The sequence below is a fragment of the Neodiprion pinetum genome, chromosome 3, assembly GCF_021155775.2.
Source record: "Neodiprion pinetum isolate iyNeoPine1 chromosome 3, iyNeoPine1.2, whole genome shotgun sequence".
Taxonomy (NCBI): domain Eukaryota; kingdom Metazoa; phylum Arthropoda; class Insecta; order Hymenoptera; family Diprionidae; genus Neodiprion; species Neodiprion pinetum.
Genome location: NC_060234.1, coordinates 38,992,232 through 39,011,222, shown reverse-complemented (window position 1 = coordinate 39,011,222; position 18,991 = coordinate 38,992,232). Strand labels below are relative to the sequence as shown.

At 41.3% G+C, this 18,991-nt stretch overlaps 2 protein-coding genes across 3 annotated transcripts; both read left to right on the top strand.

The window, feature by feature from the left end:
• The first annotated feature begins 2,338 nt into the window (after positions 1-2,338).
• Positions 2,339-8,472, top strand: Ccdc85 (coiled-coil domain-containing protein 85). Its single transcript, XM_046616741.2, has 4 exons — positions 2,339-3,948; positions 5,471-5,843; positions 7,416-7,681; positions 7,960-8,472. The coding sequence occupies exons 1-4, from the start codon at positions 3,388-3,390 to the stop codon at positions 8,002-8,004; spliced, it is 1,245 nt and encodes a 414-aa protein (XP_046472697.1). The 5' UTR covers positions 2,339-3,387; the 3' UTR covers positions 8,005-8,472.
• Positions 8,473-11,868: 3,396 nt separating this feature from the next.
• LOC124215252 (potassium channel subfamily K member 13-like) lies at positions 11,869-18,724 on the top strand. Of its 2 annotated transcripts, XM_046618404.2 has the most exons (4): positions 11,872-12,179; positions 12,969-13,161; positions 14,303-14,377; positions 14,659-18,724. In XM_046618404.2, exons 1-4 carry the CDS (start codon positions 12,051-12,053, stop codon positions 15,537-15,539), a joined length of 1,278 nt encoding a protein of 425 aa, XP_046474360.1. In that variant the 5' UTR covers positions 11,872-12,050; the 3' UTR covers positions 15,540-18,724. The 2 variants fall into 2 exon arrangements, with proteins under 2 accessions (XP_068990668.1, XP_046474360.1); XM_069134567.1 differs by lacking the exon at positions 14,303-14,377 and having other exon boundaries at positions 11,869-12,179.
• The last annotated feature ends 267 nt before the right edge of the window (positions 18,725-18,991 follow it).

Genomic DNA, 18,991 nt, shown 5'->3' with positions numbered 1-18,991 from the left:
TCGGTGGCTGCGTGGACCGAGGCTGCCTCCTTGCCTCCAACCGTAGCGAGAGAACGGATCTAAGAGATGTTTTTTGTGCCCCGCTACGCCCCACCTCTCACATCTTGCCCCCACGCTCACTTTTCATTCGAGGAAAACGTATGCGCAACGAGTCTTCAACAATTTTATACACGTACATATTATACCTATGTTTATATATATATATGCGTGTGTGTGTGTATATATATATATACACACACACACACACGCATACCTGTAGATTGCCCGTGATGTTGTTCCTACGTGCCCAACGTGCTTGTTGCAGAGATCAACTTCGTTTTACAATCCTTTTACACAATTATTTTGAGTTTTGTATTTGTTTGTTTGTTTGTTTTTTTACACCGTTTATATTGTACACACCGAGAGAAATTTTTAGTTCCGGTTACCGCTCAGTCCTTGACTATTTTCATTTTTTACCACAATCGAAAAATATAGTTCTAGGTAGAAAATGAAAATTAGTTTTCCAGCTGTTACCGGAAAGTCTGGTATCCGTTACTATTCTTTCTCGTTACGATCACTGTTGCTATATTTTCTTGTAACTGTTGCGAATATTTAACGCTTGTGCGACAATAAATTGACGTTAAAGCCTTGTTTAACTAAAAAAGTAGAGTAAACCTCGCAAACTGATTTTGCGTTGCAATTACCAAAAAAGGATCGACAATAGCGCAAAATGGTTACGTGTACCTCGTTTCTTCTAATTCCAACAATATTCAAACAGTTTTTTTTACGATACCTGGTTTACTGTATTTTTCTAGTTATTGTAGCAAATGAAATTTTTTTACGTGCGCTAAGATAATTACCAACTTTCCGACGTGGGTGAAGCTCGAAAAAGTTTAATATTTGTATATTTGATGTGTATTAAAAATATCCGAGTCGAAGATGTCGGTAAAATTTCGATCATGTAATTTTATACAACTTGTACGATTAGCAAGGACGGAAACACTTCGGTGGAATTAATTGAAAACTTGAAATGCATGAGATTTATGCATGAATTAAAGCATTGTCAAAAACTGCGTAACGCGCGGTTTAAGATGTCTTTAGGGGAAATCAATGTTTCGTCAGATCGGATAGAAAAAACGAAGAGGAGAAAAAGAAGATGAATAAAATTTCGGCCGATCTCCACACTCGGTTTGTCATTTTCTTTATGTTGATCGTTAATCGAGTTGCCTTTTATAGATAAACAATGATACAAAATGACCTCGTAACAAATACTCTTCGTCTGTATTCAATGCATATAGATACTCACGTATACGTGTATAACGTGCTCCAAATATGCGGTGCGATCCGAATTATACTTTCTATTCCACGCTTCTGATGCAGCACCAGCAACGACGGCGGGAGCGCGACCGGATCGAATGAACATAACGGATTGTTTATTCATCGTCTGATCCGTTCAACAATCAATCATTTTGAAAGAGGACCATCGTGTAATTCAATCTGTTACAAATTGAGAAAGTACTAATTTACTCACACATGTGTCCATAAAATAAGGACTGGTGATACAATAGATATCTAGTTCGAAAAATTTGGACTCCATTTTTTATACCTATCTAGTGATAATTTATATTTTCGAAATTACTTACGACTCTCCAATAGAGACTTCTTTTCTGCAGCTTATGCATAGGTAATTACAGACCTTGAAAAAAGATCAACTCATTCAGACCCATTGACAATGAATTATTTTACCAAAAATTTTTAATTTCCAAGTCTATCTTAACAACTGTCTTCATCTATCGCCGACGACCAACAAACTAAAATTTGTTTTTCCGCAGGCTTATTATATGTATAATTGTAAACTTCTCACGATCGTGGGAAAACAATTTTCTCCATCTTCTTCTTCATAGGAAAAAAGAAAGAAAAAGAAATCGGCGAGCCGTTGCAAGCGGTACAAAATTACGTGTTATCCATGGGCACGCCGGTACCTTATAGCTGCGATATAAGTTTTACGACGTTGCACCTGCTGAACCGGGTCCCAATGGACCCACGGGACCCAGGAACCCACGGTGAACCTGATGTATTACTCGATGGTCAGGTGAACATCCCGTGGTCAGAATACATACCGGGGGTTCCGAAAAGGGCGAAAACCCCGCGGGTTCCCTTCCATGAAAAAAGGACCTGCTGACAATGCCGTGAGATCGAGGTTCGCTCCGGGGATGGTGGTATTCGTGTACCTACCTGTCCGTGTACCTGACCCAATGCAGCCCCACTCGGGGCCCACATTCTCTGCCCCCACCCGAATGCCCGACAGAAATCACTGCATCCTGGACGACCAATAAGCGGCCGGCTTCTCATTCCCGCGCGCAGTGACGTCAGGCGTCGCGGCGTCGTCCGCAATCACGTCAGACGCTCCCGGGGTCGCCATGTTTCGTGCGTGGATTTTGACGTGAGAATCCGTCGAGTCGCTCAGTCTCCGGTTGCGTGTGTCACGATATCGCCGAGTTTATTCGTCCTGAAGATCGACGCTTCGAGATACCGCGTTTAACCGATTCGTACCGGTCGGAAACCCCGGGATCGAAAGGTCCGTCGCCCTTTTATTTCAATCTGGACCACCTTTCGAAGACCGTCAAGTTTGGATTCCAGGCTCGAAAAATCGGACGCCATATTCTTACTATAGCGTGTACTACTCTACTAGCGGTGATCGGAAAGAAAACCTTCCGCATTCCGGAGCGCGCGGTTCACAACCGAGGGAGACTTTCGAACACCCCGAGCTTACGGAAATCGGAGTCATGTAGGAAGGTGCGGGCTCACCGATCATCGGTCACGACGATATTACGAGAATAACCGGATACGGAGACGGTGGGAAACCAACGAGCTCTTTGCGTCCGCCTCGGATTGTTTGACGTGCGGTTTCTTATCCCTGTAAACCTGAGTCCCTGAACGTGCAACAGATGTTCGTAGCGGTGATTACGAAGGTGTGCAATCTGCCTCGTCGAGCCAAGTAATGGTCGGTTGTCAGGCTTTGGTGGAACTGCAGAGAGCCGCGGAGTGCAGGGAAATGCCGATCGAGGAACACGACTGACTGACTGACTGACTGACTGACTGACTGACTCACTGACTCACTGACTGACCGATCGTGAAAGGTGTTGAACGACGTGGCGCGAAAAGGTGCGTGTGTTTGTGTGTGCAGCCTGTTGCTTCCTCACTCGTCGTCGGTCGTCTGAGGATCGCGAAACCCGGAGCACCACCTGACCCAGATTACGGAGGGACCGAGTCGCGGATAAAGCAGCGACTGACTCTGAGCTGAGCTGAGCTGAGAGGAGTCGGCGATTTTTCACCTCTCGTATCTTATTTTATTTATGTTTATTCGAAAAATGGGACGCAGCCCTGCCCCGAGCTAATTCGCCCGCGATGTCCAATAAGAACAAGCCGCTGCAGCATCACCACCAACAGCAACAAAACCAGCAACAGCACGCAGCGCACATGATCAAGCCAGTACAAGAAACGGTACCGCCACGGTATCAGCCTCCTCCGCAGCCAACGACCGGCATCCTCAAACATCATCCTCATTTTCCACCGGGTTCATCCTCGCAGACAGGCGCGCCTCCGCCACCTCCGAACTCGGCTGTGAACGGCCTCCATCCCCACCAGGGTCACGCGCAGATACACCGGGTACAACCCCCGGGGCAGAAAGATGCCCAGGGTAAATACACCGCGAAGATAGTACCGCCCGATCATTCGACATCGGCCAAACAGCACTCCCTTCACGGGTACAACGTCCAGGGCAAGGTTCCTCAGGGTCAGATACCTCCCGCCAGTCAGTATCCTTTGACCCAGGTTGTTCAACGACAGAGAATCACGGACGAGGATTTTCTCAGGCTTGGACCAGTGGAGATGCTCAAGTTTGTCAGGAAGACGGAGTCCGACATATCGAGGGTCGCCACCGAGCAGAACCGACAGATACAAAGTCTGGTAAGACTGTCCGATATTCTACCATCACCATTCACGTGGAATTTTATCACGCCTCGGCATCGCCGTCAAACTTCTTCCTCGTCGCCGTCTTGTTTACCAACCATCTTCTGGGTCAGCTGGTCAAACGACGACCACTGGCTCATCGCTGACGTTTTACGTACAGGTATAATCGTCTACCGATTGTTCGGTCGTAAGGAACTCTCGCGAAACGTCGGTTTTAAGTGATTTCAGGATTACACGTGCTGTTCGATTATTCAAGATAAATCCGTTTTGCGATCGTTTCGCTCGGCTTGCGTTCAACCAGCTTGAACGGGAACGCGGTTTATGATCCACTCGAGAGATTGATGTCCGGTAATCGGTATTCGGCAATTTTCTACGCGTCACTTATCGCCGCACCCATGTACACATTTTGCACTAATCGCATCTGTCAATATCGCATAAGCGACTCGCCGCCGGGTATAATACGATTCTTACAATCAGAAATCCATCGCGGTTCTGTGTGTTCAGCGAACGTCGAATCGGATCACGCTTCTATCGTCATTCCATAGAAATAAAGTAGCTTTTTGAGAGACGATAAATCGTCGTGGCCTGACCAAAACTATCCTCGAACCTTGAACGGATCGGTTCAAAAAATTACGCAGAGGTCCTGCGGTGTGTGTTCAGAGTACATTAGAAACTATACGCGAAGGTGAAGTTTTGATTTTGTTGCGATAAAAGGCGGGATATGGCAAAAACGTCTTTCGAATTATCTAATATCTGCTTTTACCGAAAGTTTGATCGAGTGTACCTCGAAATGAAAACAATTTCAATTTCTAATATTTTGATGGTCGCATTGTATTCAAGATAACTACCGTTTAATGACATGTTCCAGTCAAGTCATGGTAATCATTGTTCAATAGAAAGTCGAACTGAATTAGTAGACGATTCGTCGAAGAATTTTCCACTCTCAAGTCTCATTACTGATTTTATCAATTAAACTATTACATGACCGAAATGAAAAATGAGTGTATCCGGGTTGCGATTTACGAATCATTAATAACATGAAAATGACCGACTGAGTTAAGCATTAGGTCATCGAACCGAACATTTCGTGTTTAAATAAAAAAAAATTTCCTCAAATAAGATGATACAAGCAGTTATCTTATTCTCGCTAAACCAGTTTGCAAGCTGATTCCGAGCTGCACCCCACAGGCCCAGTTACCGGCTATTCTCCACATGCGTACCAAAATTAATTATGCAGAATCCTAAATTTGCCTCTTGTAAAATAATAAGAAACAAAGGATAAACAGCAGTGATAGAAACGTAGACAAGTCTGGAAATAAGTTAAATAAGCCAGCGATGAAGCTTGTAAACGAATCGCACAGGGAAGAAGGATCACGCGTACGAGGTTCTCGGGGTCAATAAGCGGTGGTAATACGGGGCCGTGTAACAGGCCCATAATTCATTGGCATAGCAGCTACCTGGAGCAGGAAGTAGGGCATAAAACTGTAAGCTCAAAGTATCGGTGATGATTTCTTCGCAGTTGAACGAGCTTCGGGCCCTGAAGGAGGCGAACCAGCGTCTGAGCGACGACAACCAGGAGCTCCGGGACCTCTGCTGCTTCCTGGACGACGATCGTCAGAAGGGTAGAAAGCTGGCGAGGGAATGGCAGAGGTTCGGAAGGTACACGGCTAGCGTGATGCGGCAGGAGGTTTCGGCCTACCAAAACAAGCTCAGGCAGCTCGACAACAAGCAGCAGGAGCTCATCAAGGACAACCTGGAGCTCAAAGAGCTCTGCCTCTACCTCGACGAAGAGAGAGGCGGCGGACAGAGGGACGACGGAGATGGTTCCAGCTCCAGTACCAACGCCGAGGAGACTGTGCCGTCGAGGTCAAGACACACCTCCACTTTTAACGGTGAATATTTCTTAATGTTACAACGTCGAATGCCCGAACCGCTGGCTCTCTTCCCCTTCCTAATCACCGCTGCCAATTAGTTATTGCACCTACACACACGATGTGGAATCGATCTGCGACGTTTGGATCTACGATCAAGTGTATTTCCTGCATGGTGCGGGTAAAGGTCGAAACTTTGATCAATTGGGGATCAGTTTAAAAGACTCTGTCAAAGGATGTATCCAACGTTCCGATCTATCGAGCTAATTGATCGAAAACTCAGGTTTCCACAGATAACGAATTTCTACAACGACACATTTTTTAGGAGTAAATGCAAACTAGTTGTAGTTACTGGACAGTACGAACAGTACGAATTAGTAAAATTAGGCTGGATACTTTTCTATCAACTTTTTACGCGTGCTGGATGATCGGAGAAAGGTTCATTCATGAATGCTATTTTTCGCAATGAACAAACTTTATTCTGTGTAACAATAGCAAGGCTTCATGGGAAAAAAGTCCCACTGATTATATGCATGTGCGTAGAGTTCTCATTTCCGTTACAAACAGTAATTATAAAATTTTTATGCAATCGAATTTCACTATTTTCTGATGTACACATTTAAATATACTTTATAGTTGCAGACAGTATCTTTTTCAATCGATTTATACTTTGCTTCAGATATCTTTTAATTAACAACAGAAAACACATGATGAAACTATCCTTCCCTAAAATTAGTAATACATTGAAAATTGATCAGAATTTATAAATTATATCCGGTGAAATGACTCGATTGAAGTATGCAAATGTTCCAAATCGAAAAGTTAGTCTGATTCAATTCGTTATATATAGGTATAGAGAGAGTTTCTGGAATATTTAGCAAAAATATTAGGCGACTGACTATTGGAAACCTGTAGATAATCGGTAACCAATGACGTAATTTTGTTAATTATCTTCCAAGTCTTCATCTTCTTGTTTTTCTCATTGTATTTCACAGGAATTTTCTATTTCAACACTATAAATAAGTGAAAGTGTCGCGACGCAGGAAGCGTGTTTCGAGTATCTTTCACGGATTTTTGAACGTGGTAAACGTTAACATACACGGGAATTTGGTAACGCAGTTCTAGACGACGATTTCGCCGACCTGGTAACTTCAGGCAGCGATTAAATAATACGAAATCGTAATTACCAAGCTAATTGCCCGACGAGCTGCATGGAGCGTGATGAAACCGACTGACTCGGCCCCGGATTCCCACTCTATATATCGAATAAGATATGTAACCACCGCTTCAGATAATGTCCGACAATCCGCACGCAGATTTCAAGGAATTGTCTCAAGCAAACTCACGATCAGTAGAGCAAAAAATAACTTCTTCTTTCGACGCATGCAGAGGATGCAAATGAAAAAATGCACGAAACCGGCTAAAGAGCTATTTCACAATTTCCGCGGACCGGAAGCTAAGATACTTTTCCTTTTTTTTTCTCTCTCTTTGAGAAGCAAAACCCAAGTTGATCAACACTATACTTATTCCATTATCACTGAAACATTTCAATCCAAAAATAAAAATTCCAACATTTACATTTTCTCATTGCAGACCAAACTATGCAGTACGTTCGAAGCCTCGAACAGCGAGTAAAGCAGCTTGAGGAGGATAAAAGTGTGCTGCAAGCCAGGGCGCAAGGATGGGAACCACCCCCTGGTGAAGTTTGGGAAAACCCAAACTCTCCCGCCGATAGCACCCCCCTAGGAGGTCGTCCCGAGGCCGTGGTTCGAGCTCTTCAAGTTTTGGAAGTCAGGGAACAGCTTGAGAGAGAAGGTGGTCACGACGGCGAGAAGGCGTTGGTCAGAGAAATGTGCAATGTGAGTTGATCTTTATTTCTAACTGCTGAATCGTCGTCATCGATTGATACTCCCGGATAACTGAAGATTCGTTTGAAAAGAAAATTCCTAAACTTCTCATTCGCTTGGCAACTCGTTAGAATTCGCTTCGTCATTTAATACTGGTTGCAAAGATTTTAAGGAGTAAGAGTGAGAAACTGGGTAAATTATTACGCTAAAATGATCTCGTTACATCGTATTTTATTTTCCGCTAACCAGTTGATAAACTTATGAAAAAATGATATTTGGTTTGGTTACAGGTCGTTTGGAGAAAGCTAGAGGAAGCTCCTCAGCCGAGACATTAACCTGAGAGACAAAAAGTACATATTTATACAATGTTATATTATAGTATAGACACATCCTAGGTTGTAATAAGACAGTTTTATCTGCCGAGCTATGATACCTAATCAGTTTCGATATTATACATATTTTTAAGATACACAAGAATCACTAGGTATAATTAATTGTCACGTGTTCATTAACGCGTAAGTGCCCGTATTGCCTTCCATAGTATTATTATACAGAGATTATTATTATCAAAATGATAAATTTATAAATATATATATTATATACATATAAGGTAGTTTATAATATATACGCACTATATACAGATAGGATTTCCACGTGTATAATATTCTATCGCCGTAACGATCGCGACGTTGTTACATCCTTTGTAATAATATTCTATTTATAAACCTCTATTACACATTATACGAATGCCGTTAGCTTGCCTAGATGCGACTGTTATATTAATAAAATATATTTTTATTAAACCGCGCAGTATAATTTTTCTGCATATACATTATAATCAAACGTGACGGATACACCTACGTGATTATTTGGACTTTTTTCTTTTTTTGCAATGGACCGATTTTGCCGCCGTGCGGTATTCGCTTGCCTCCCGAAATCCCAACTAATTATGATACATACATGCCTTAAAACGCAATCTGGCGAAATGAATGCGATAAATCAAGCGGGAACCTGGTTTTTTTTTTTTATTTTTTATTTGAACAGTCATCGACTCGTACACTAGAACATGAAAATAAAATTAAAATCACTCAACGATACCTAACACATGTGGCATATTAAAGAACCGCGAAGTGAGTCATGCTTGTTTCACCGTCACCTTATACTCCCACCTGAATCTGCCTAAATCTACGGCCGAGAAATGTGAAATCTCTAACAGCTTCGATTTTTTCAAACCGTTCAAAAAATTCAGATTTAACCCCGTATAATCAAATTTGTTGAAAGTTATAAACCGGGCAAACTAATACATGGAATTTTTCGTGCTTGAGACATTTTTTTTCGTTTACACATTGTTACGTGTATTTGAAGATGAAAAAAAATTCTAATTTATAGTCCGACAATGGGATCATTCATATTAAATTTAATCAAAGTTTGTCCTGAAAAGTGCGATATCGATATTTTTTACACTGGAAACCCAAGAAAAAACATACAGTAAGAACCTAAATGCTCGAGTGGATTTTGCTTTCGGGTTAGGAACATTTATATGGAATATGTATGTTGGTGTTTAACGCCTCGCTCTGCAGTGCATCCGAAAACATTATTCAGTCGTCAATCAGTAAAGTAATAGACTGGTATTATAGACAAAACGTCGAAGGAGAAACCGCGATCAACTCTTATTGTAGTCGATAAAACTTTGATACCGCAGAAAAGGTAATTTCGACGGAAATCCAAAGGGGTAATAAACGTTGAAACGGTATGTTTCAAATCATCGTCCTCCGTAGCCGGATGATTTTTTTTAGTAAACTGTTGGATCTACGTTGCGTGCATGACATTGATTGAAATAACGTTCCGGAGAAAAGTTAGAGTCTTCTTTTTATCCATGTTTCTAAACGAATCTAGAAACTTTCGGTAATACAATAGAAGTAAACCAATTGCATTGTTTGCATTGTACGTGATGGAATCGAAAGAGAAATTCGTAATCATTGTTATCAAAGTGATATTTACGTATACACCTGTATACCCATATTTACCTGTGGGTTTTACTGTAATTATTTTAATTCGCGGTTACCGCTGATCGAACTTTCTCCATGCATAATTGGATAACGCTTTCCAAGTCAGTGCACGAAAAATTGAATGCTAAGCAATTTTGATGAGTTGCTTGTGCTCTTTTTTTTTGCAGTCACGTAGAAATTACTTTTATACAGCGTGATTCAACTTATACTCTTCGCACGTATATTCGGGATAATTGTTCCGATTTTGATATCGGTTTAAAAAAAAATTTTAAAGAAGAGAATAATCCGAGATTGGTGCGTATATTTATTTTATTTAATGCCCTTCTTGATTTGCTTTAAAAATATCAAAAATAAGGGAGTTAAAAAAATCTAACACAGTATTGTAATATCTGTGCATGTGAGCGATGGATGCAGCGGTGTAACTTAAATGACTATATCTTTCAAGACAAGCCACACGTCTGTGCTATTTTTGGTGTTAAATTTGGAAGAAAAAGAGAAGCAAAATGAAAAGAAAAATAATAAAACGATAATAGCTGCGACAGCACGTAAGACACGAGCTGCGAGCAAAGGAGGGGGAATTATTTTTGACGCATTGCAACGCCGTGACATTTCGGTCGCACTTTTCATTCCACCGGCTAATTATCTCCTTTATCTAACCCAACGTTTACTTTTCCCAGCGGCTCTAAAACTGTCGTTTTATTTTTCCTCTTCTTTTTCTATTCACTCGTGTTTTTCTTCCGCTTCTTTTTCGCTTCTTCTTCTCTCGCGGACGAGGACACGCGCTCAATGCCCGCAAACGAAGATCTATTTCTATTTTTAACGGCTCAAAGGATCCCAGACTTTCAATGACAGCCCCCCGAGATTGCCCTAGAAAACTACACCCTTTTTGGCAACGCCAAAAGCATCGCACATCGGTCGGCTCGTCATATACGGTCTATAAATTAACATTTTTTTATCCACGGTTTTATTTTTCACCCTCATTCACATGGGGAAATATTTCGCGAACTATATATCCTGCAAATCCGTCCTCGGTCTATCTTCTTCAAGTCCCGCAATAATCTGCAGTCAAGAAAAATTTAACACGAGTCCGTGGCTAAGTACGTGTGAAATATCAGGTACAACGAGTCAGAGAAGTACATTATAATGATCTGTGACGATCCGCTACCCGTTCTGTATAATGTATTCCAAGCCTCTAATCGTCGGTTACACAGCAGCGTTATAATAAGGTTCTTGTCGTTCTCACGGACTCTGCAGGTTCATTGTACATACATCCGTACGCGTATACTGACAATGAGTATACCTTGTGCACCTAATCAGCACCCACGCAAACTGAATACTGTCTGCCAATTGATCGTGAACCGCAAATGTGTATTATACCTACGTACGTATATTCTAGTACTTGAAGGTGGCATTTGCGTAAAAATCATAAAATTATGAGCATCTAATATGTGATTGGAAACATTTTCAAATTTGGGTCACGATTAGCTGTGATCGATATTGCTGGTTCATAGACTACAACAGCACAATTGCATTCCGGTTTGAACAAATTCTTTTTTTTCGCGTGGTAACCTGCGATTTGAAAAAATTCAAATCCGTTGATTTGCAGTTTCTTTTAATACCGCCATATTTTTAGATTTTACTTTGCATTCGTCGCGACCTGGAATTTGAACAAATTTCACGTGAGACGCTTCTCCACTTTCGTACTTACGATCTCTAAAACGGCTTTGCGAATATGGTAACGGCAATAAATCTTACAGGTATGCCAATTCTTCGAATGCAATCCTCGGGATATCAGCAGATAAATCTACAAAGTCAAAAGTAGAAGCAAATATATATACACAAACATGTACCATATATTTTGATCTCAATGCGAAACGTGATGTCGCCTATCCGATATAAACGACATCCGCGTTCAACGTGCCAGGTTTGAGCGAAGTGCAGAATCCGATTTGTCGAATATAACGATCAGTTATCTGATTGAAGAATTTCATTAATCTCTGACACGTTCTCGTTTCGATTGATACAGTGGGCGTCTATAACACGATCCAAGCCCTCGACATCCATCCTTCAACCTACATCTATTTTAGTTCAACTGATGAACCGATTGTTATTTCTACTAAACATCTCTATCTCTCTCTCTCTCTCTCTCTCTCTCTCTCTCTCTCTCTCTCTCTCTGTCCGCAGAGAGAGCTCTTCGCCCCGCATACCACCTAGAAGATAGGTGCTTGGTGAACGTCTTTACATCGCTGACGAGATCTGGAGTTTGCGCGTTTCCGGTTCAACGGTGGCCGTCGTTGTGCACGTGGAGGAAAAAAACGCGGAGAGGGGATGCGATTCGTCCGCTCAGGGCAGAGCGATGAGAGTCATCGGGGATGTGCATGTGCGGAGGCCTCGCGGAGGACAACGCAAGGTTCGTCCTGCTAGCCGGCGTCCTGGCCGCCTACATGCTCGCCGGTGCCGCTCTTTTTCAACGGCTGGAAGCTGACCTCGAAGTTCGACAGGTGGGACACTTTCCTAAAACGTTTCGTACCGCGTCCCAAAATCGGAGTGAAACATTTATTACCTCGTTTTTTTCGCTCCCCCGTATTCGAATGCACGCGAAATTTGACGTTGCGAAATTTTGCACATGTAACCCTTACGCCACATGGAAGTTTGTCTTCTCCTCACTTCCTCTCGAAAACGCGTCCTATACTTACTATCTACTATTTTTCCGCCTTTCAATAATTATTCACACGTCATAAGCTCATCGTCGATTTCTTGTTTCACGGATACTCGGGTTACTCGGTGGTACAAAGCGAAATTTTGCAATCATGCGATTTAGTTCAATCGCGTACGAACTCGCGTATGTCAGAAGGATCTCAGAGTTTGTTTACGGCGATGAAACGTGACATGAATTCCACACGAGGCATGATAGATTATGATTAAGGTTCAAACGGTTGCCGAAAATGCGGTGAGAAAAACTTGGCGCCAGTGACTTGGCATCGTAAATCGAGCTGCTCCGATTCTTTGCGAGGAGATAAAAATCCCTGACGTAATCATGCAGGGCTGTATACTTCTGGACGCGAATGTAAATAAGTACAACATGCGTGATATACACTTGTGTACTATACCTGTATATAAATAACCGTCGGGGTAATGGATCGGGGATTGAGAAATGTTATGGGAAGAATTACAGCAACAAAACGCCAATCAACCTGCAACGTGTTTACAACGGTTCATACATATATGTATATAATATTTCTATTATATATCTTCTTTCTTTGTTTACCGAATCAACTCGTCATCTTCAGGCTGCTGAATTTTGGCGCGTCTATCACAACTTTCGAAAACAACACCTTCAGCCGGGATCTGAAGCCGTTCACCGGTTACACGAACTTCTATCCGCCTACGGAAACGCTTCGTCAGCCGGCATTATCAACAAACGGCGACGCTGGGACTTTCCGGGAAGTTTTCACTTCGTTGGAACCATCGTCTCGACGATCGGTGAGAAATCAGAATGTATTAATTCTTGACGACTCATTTATCACCACTCCTTGAATGGGAGAATTGGGTTGTGGAATTTTTTGATCTTTAAATTGGTAGGCTTAAAACGAGTTTTCGAATGTAGGATATTACAGTATCGGAGTAATATTTTACTTTGCAAAATGTTGAAAAATCATTGAACAAAGTGTGAAAGTATTAGGTTTGAAAATTTGAGAAGTGTCGTAGTAAGAATTTCTAAAAAAATTAACACTTTCGTCTTCCCACACGATCACTTTGTTATTAAATATAATCAGAGCGTTAAAAATTTCGTCATTAATCTTGTTCTTAGTTCATTCGAAGTTTCACAAAGATTGTTAAAAGTCATTCTTCAATAATTTAGTAAAAATCACAAAGCGTGCTCCACTGAATTGAACGAATGACATTTTTTTTTTATTAATCGAACGATATTCAAATACTTTACTCTTTGCTAAATGTACCGCAGACTTTTTTTGTTCGACAATTAGAGAAAGAAATCGAAATTAATCGTACGCATGAAACTCAAATTTCAGTTCAAGCGAATTAGTAATAATATTTTGTCCATTAAGCAAACGATTATTCCTCAAAATAAATCTTTACAAGCCTTTCGTTTTGCGATGAGGCGAGAAATATTATCATTGATAAGCCCCCTAATCTCACCTACTTAATTTCACTGAATATCCGAAATTTAATTATTATTACCACACACACACGCACGCCTATATCCACCTGGCAATCCATCTGGTGGATTTTCTGTAATTTTTATCTTCATCCTCCGGCCGCATGCGTATTTTCAGTTTCCTGCTGAAGAATATAATTTATAATCGACTTATAATGACGGCAAGAAAGGTCCGTCAGGTCGGCGACCCGCGATGCGTGGGAATGTAGGAGGGTAGATTCCGAGATGCTAATATGCCTCCATCCTCAGCCCGCAATTGCACGCTCACAAATACACCCGCTCATTCCGCGTCTCCTTAGCTTCTATTCTTCGCGGCTTTCCGGGCACACAACGAAACCAAGAGAATGTCGCGCGATCGTGTATTGCGGAGAACTCCACTCGGCGAGATAAGCGTTTTAAATTATCTCGTCGCCTCGACTGACCCATATTTAACCATCTCCTTTACAGGATACGGCAGCACCGCCCCTCAGACGACCGCTGGACGCGTCGCCGTTGTTCTCTACGGATTCTTGGGCTGTTCCGGTAAGACGTGGGGAATATATGTATCGCACCCCCCATAAGTTCACCGTCAATTTTTGGTCTGAAAATGTCGCCTTGTTCTTTGATTATCCGCATCTAAAACCGAACGAGGGTAAAGAATATTCGAAGTCACTGAAACGGTAATAGTTAAAAAATTTATGCTCCGCTGATCCGCAGACACTTGACTGACCGTCTTCCAAACTTGTCTCCAGATAAAAAAGGAAAACCAGCGTTAAACCGTGGTCGCAAACTTGTCACTCTTACTCAAAATATCACCCTGCCAGGTGGTATCCTGTTCTTCAACCTCTTCCTGGAGAGGATAATCACCTTCCTGGCCTGGGTGCTGCGCAGCATCCACTTGCGACGGCTGAAGAAACGTCTGCGAAAAACGACGCTCGCCTCGAGACGGATATCGCGAGGCTCGACCCGGGCGAGAGCTTCGCTTCCCGACATCCTGGACGACGACGACGACGACGTGGGTCTGGAGCACTGGAAGCCGAGCGTCTACTGGGTGATGCTGTACTTGTCGCTGGCCTCGTGCGGGATTGCTTGTTGCGCAGCGGCGGTGTACGCGCCTCTGGAAGGCTGGAGTTACTTCGAGGCTTTGTACTTCTGCTTCGTGAGCTTCGCGACCATCGGCTTCGGCGATTTCGTGACGACCCAGCAGCCGAACTATCCGTTGGTGCACTGGTACCGGCTGGCGAACTTCTTCTTCCTGGTGACAGGGTGCTGCTGCATTTACTCGCTGCTCAACGTCACCTCGATCGTGATAAAACAGGGGCTCAACTGGGTGATAGAGAGGCTGCGATGCGGCGGGGGCGGAATGGCCGCACCCCGTCTTCCCAGGAGGCGATCTTCCGTCTCTGCCGTCTACTGCGCCCGACGAAGGCCGACGAAAATCGGCGCCAGGGACTCGATGCACAGCTCGGCCGGGGAACCTGACTCTTCGGAGACCCCAAGACGGTTGTCCGGCGAGCTGATTTCCATGAAGGATTTTTTCTCAGCGAACAAAGTGTCCCTCGCCGTGATGCAGAAAACGCTTTACGAAACCGCCCAGATGCAGAGGGGCGGTGGAACTCCCTCGAATTCGACGACCCCTCATCACCAGCCGGCCTTCAAACCCGGCGCCGTCGGCCCTCTCGCTATTGCGAGCGAAAAGTTTTGAGCTGACTTCCCGGGGACTTGATGCACAGACTCTAAAAAGTGACCGGCCTTAAAGAGCCTTATAGCCAAGACTGATCCAAAAGGATACATGCGAGATTAGGGTGGTCCTTATTCAGGATGTCGACCAGTTTTTTCCTTACCGCCTCTCAAACCGACTCTAAATGATCTAAATACAACTCTCTAAATTTTTCATATTTATATCTCTACTCCTTGTGCTGTCCCACGAGGGTTTTGTTCCGCCGTAAGAATAACACGGGATTTTATCGTCACTTTACACTTCATTTTTTCTTTCCGGAAATTTTCGTGGGAAATATTTAGATAAAACGGGGATTTGTCAAGTACAATTAGTTCTTTTCGAAGATATTTTTTCTTTCTGAAATTTGCTGGAAATAATTGAGCGATTAAGCAATCAGAAAGGAAAAAATATCCTCTAAAAGAGTTGAATATACCCGCGATATTATAAATCCCCGTTTGATTCAGATTTTTCTCGCCAAAATTGCCCTAGTGAAAAGAACAAAGTGTCGAGTGGTCATAAAATTCCATGTTATTCTTATGGCGAAAAAATCCTACTGGGACAATACAAAGAATTGAAATAAAGATCTGAATAAATTAGAGAATTGCTTTTGAATCATTTAGAATCGATTTGGGGGATGGCATGGAAAAAGTTCGCCAACACCCTAAATAAGGACCACCCCAATGCGACATACTTCTGCAGGGTTTAGATATTAATTCTCCACTCCTATGATTTACATTCAAACAAGTGATTTCAGATCTTCATGCTACGGTTTTGAAAATCAGATTGAAAAATCTGCTAAAGATCTGTTAAAGGCACTGCATTGAAGAATATCAGCAGTAAAAAAATTACCCACCGCACAGTATTTATGGTATTATATAAGTTGCAAGCGTGACACTCACCCAGCTGGCTATAGTCACAAAAGTAAAATGACCGGTGCCAAAAATTAGAATCTCTTAGGTACAGGTCCCATATAACTGCAGAAATTGCCGATGTAGCAATGATACAAATCGACTCGATCGTAAGTTATTTTGCATGTAAGGAAGTAACAACTCTCTACTGCAATTTCCAATTTATAACTATAAAATATTTTTAAGTAATGTATTATAGTACTGACAATGAATATTATACGTTTCTTCCCAAAGTGTATGAAAATCCCGACTATATTATAAAGTAAATCTCGTGTAGAACGGTGTCATAATAAAGTTCGGTTAGATATGAGCCCCGGTTATATTATTATTCGAATTTAAATTCGTTGTCAAGTATTTCCTACAACGGCGATTTTCGATCATCAATTTGACGCGTCTAAATGAAAATAATTACGTTTCACGAAATGTATGCCATACATAGTGGATTGGGATTAAAAATATAATACTGATATTTTTTTCAAACCCTTCTCATATCGCGATAATATCGAGACACTCTCACGTTTCACGGTGGTGTAAACAATGTTGTTGAGAGAAACGGGGTGGGGAAAAAAAACTTGAACACGTGAATAAAAAAGTGAACATAGTGCAGACAGCATGAATAAATTGCAATGACGTTCAAAAGCGTCAGAATGGCAGAGAATAGTCATAATTTCAACGAACAATCAATCCAGAAAGAAGATACTAAAGATGTAAACATAAATACGAAGTCTCTTTACTTTGAGGTACCGTGGACATTTTTCTTCATAAGATATATATTCTACAACATAACATTTATTTTATTTATTTATTTATTTATTTATCACAGTTTTCGACATTTTTGTGGTTAATTAAACGCCACGGAAAATCGTAAAATCAAATGTATTGATTAAAACTCGTCAATTTTGAAATACTGTTCCTGATTCAAAGGTGCCGCATGAAAATTTGACAATTTTCACCTGCCTCATCGATATGATTGCATTGGAAGAAGGCGTCTTTGGAAGCGGTACTTCACACAGTCGCATAGCTCGAGCTCATAGAAATTTGCAACACGGTTTGCAGCTGAAGGACGGTTCGATATTTCGCTACACTCACGCAAGTGGACCTAGTTTGGATGATACGGATAATAAAATTTGTTGCGATAAGGAAATTAACGAACGACAGGAGACAAAGAACTCCTCTAAGTAAGATGTCACAAGAATGGAGAAAATAATTAGAATATCCAAATGATATTTAAAATATTAATCGTATAAAGTGAAAAAAAATTAGCCAAAATAAAGATAAATTCCGACAATTTAGTGAATAACTTATACGACTATTATGGTTCACTTTTCCCACCAGGGAATTTTACGAAACCTAGAAATAAATATCTATAAGACTCGATAACGTAATGATAGCCAAACAGCTATTACAGTAGTGTTAAATAACTTTATTTCAATGGTTTTTACAATGTGCTTTTCCATGTTCTCAGTATTGTCAACAAATATACAATCATACTCGTGTATCCGGAAATATCGTACATGAAACATACTTCGTACGTTTAATATACGAAAGGAATAAATATATGAGAAATAAGAAATTGTCGCTGGGCATAGTGAACTACAGAGTTAATGACAGTGTATATATTCTCGATATCAGTGTGAGTAGCTATTTGTTTCTCCGTTTTATCAATAATTTTTTTTTTTCGATGCTGTTGCCTTCATCCCCTGCACCGTATTGTTCTCATTTCTTTGTAACTACGGTTGGAGCCTCCTACATACGTAATTTAATATTTTCTGCATTCCTAGACACCAGGAAGTATTATTATTGGACACTTATATTATTATTATCATCATCATTATTATTATTTCTATACATACGGGAGATATGGAGAAATTAGTCACAAGTTTTAAATTTCACTCGTTGATTGGTCAAGGTTTTTGCGTTTTTGCGTTTTTTCCGAAACGAACAGGATAATTATCACGAGGTATGGGTACAGTAAAGATCAGTCAAATTCGCACACGTTAATCAAACCAAAGTATGTAAACGTGTATTATGTTTCCTTGGATCATCTTATAACACTATCAAATTCTGTAAATGTAGTTATATATATTTTCCTTCATTGCCTTCTTTCGACGAATATTTTTCTTTCGATCGTTTAGACGGAAGTATAAACTTAACGGCAATTAGTGAGAGAAGTAGAATTCAGATTTGCTGCTGAATATTGCCTATTGTGTTTTTTTTTTCTTCTGTATTGAAGCATTGCAGCTGAAAAGGTTTGTACGATCACGATACTAGAAAAAATCTTCACATTAAGATAACTATGTTATACGTATAGTCATGTAACATGGAAAATGTGAAATATGGACTGACAATACTTTCGAATTACTTATTACCTCGCTAATTACGCGAACTGCACTTAGTTGCGGCAAAATCAGAAGTGCTGATTTTTTATTCTTTATTGCGAACTGTAAAGAGACTATGAGAAAAAAATAGATTCCTAAGTTACACTAATGAATTTTTGAAATTTATTGCATTAATTTTCGGATTACATCT

Coding starts and splice junctions, on each gene's coding strand:
- Ccdc85 (XM_046616741.2), top strand. CDS start 3,388: ATGTCCAATAAGAACAAGCCGCTGCAGCATCACCACCAACAGCAACAA. Junction 5,844..7,415: donor ACACACCTCCACTTTTAACG/GTGAATATTTCT, acceptor TTCTCATTGCAG/ACCAAACTATGCAGTACGTT. Junction 7,682..7,959: donor TGGTCAGAGAAATGTGCAAT/GTGAGTTGATCT, acceptor GTTTGGTTACAG/GTCGTTTGGAGAAAGCTAGA.
- LOC124215252 (XM_046618404.2), top strand. CDS start 12,051: ATGTGCATGTGCGGAGGCCTCGCGGAGGACAACGCAAGGTTCGTCCTG. Junction 13,162..14,302: donor AACCATCGTCTCGACGATCG/GTGAGAAATCAG, acceptor TCTCCTTTACAG/GATACGGCAGCACCGCCCCT. Junction 14,378..14,658: donor CGGATTCTTGGGCTGTTCCG/GTAAGACGTGGG, acceptor TCACCCTGCCAG/GTGGTATCCTGTTCTTCAAC.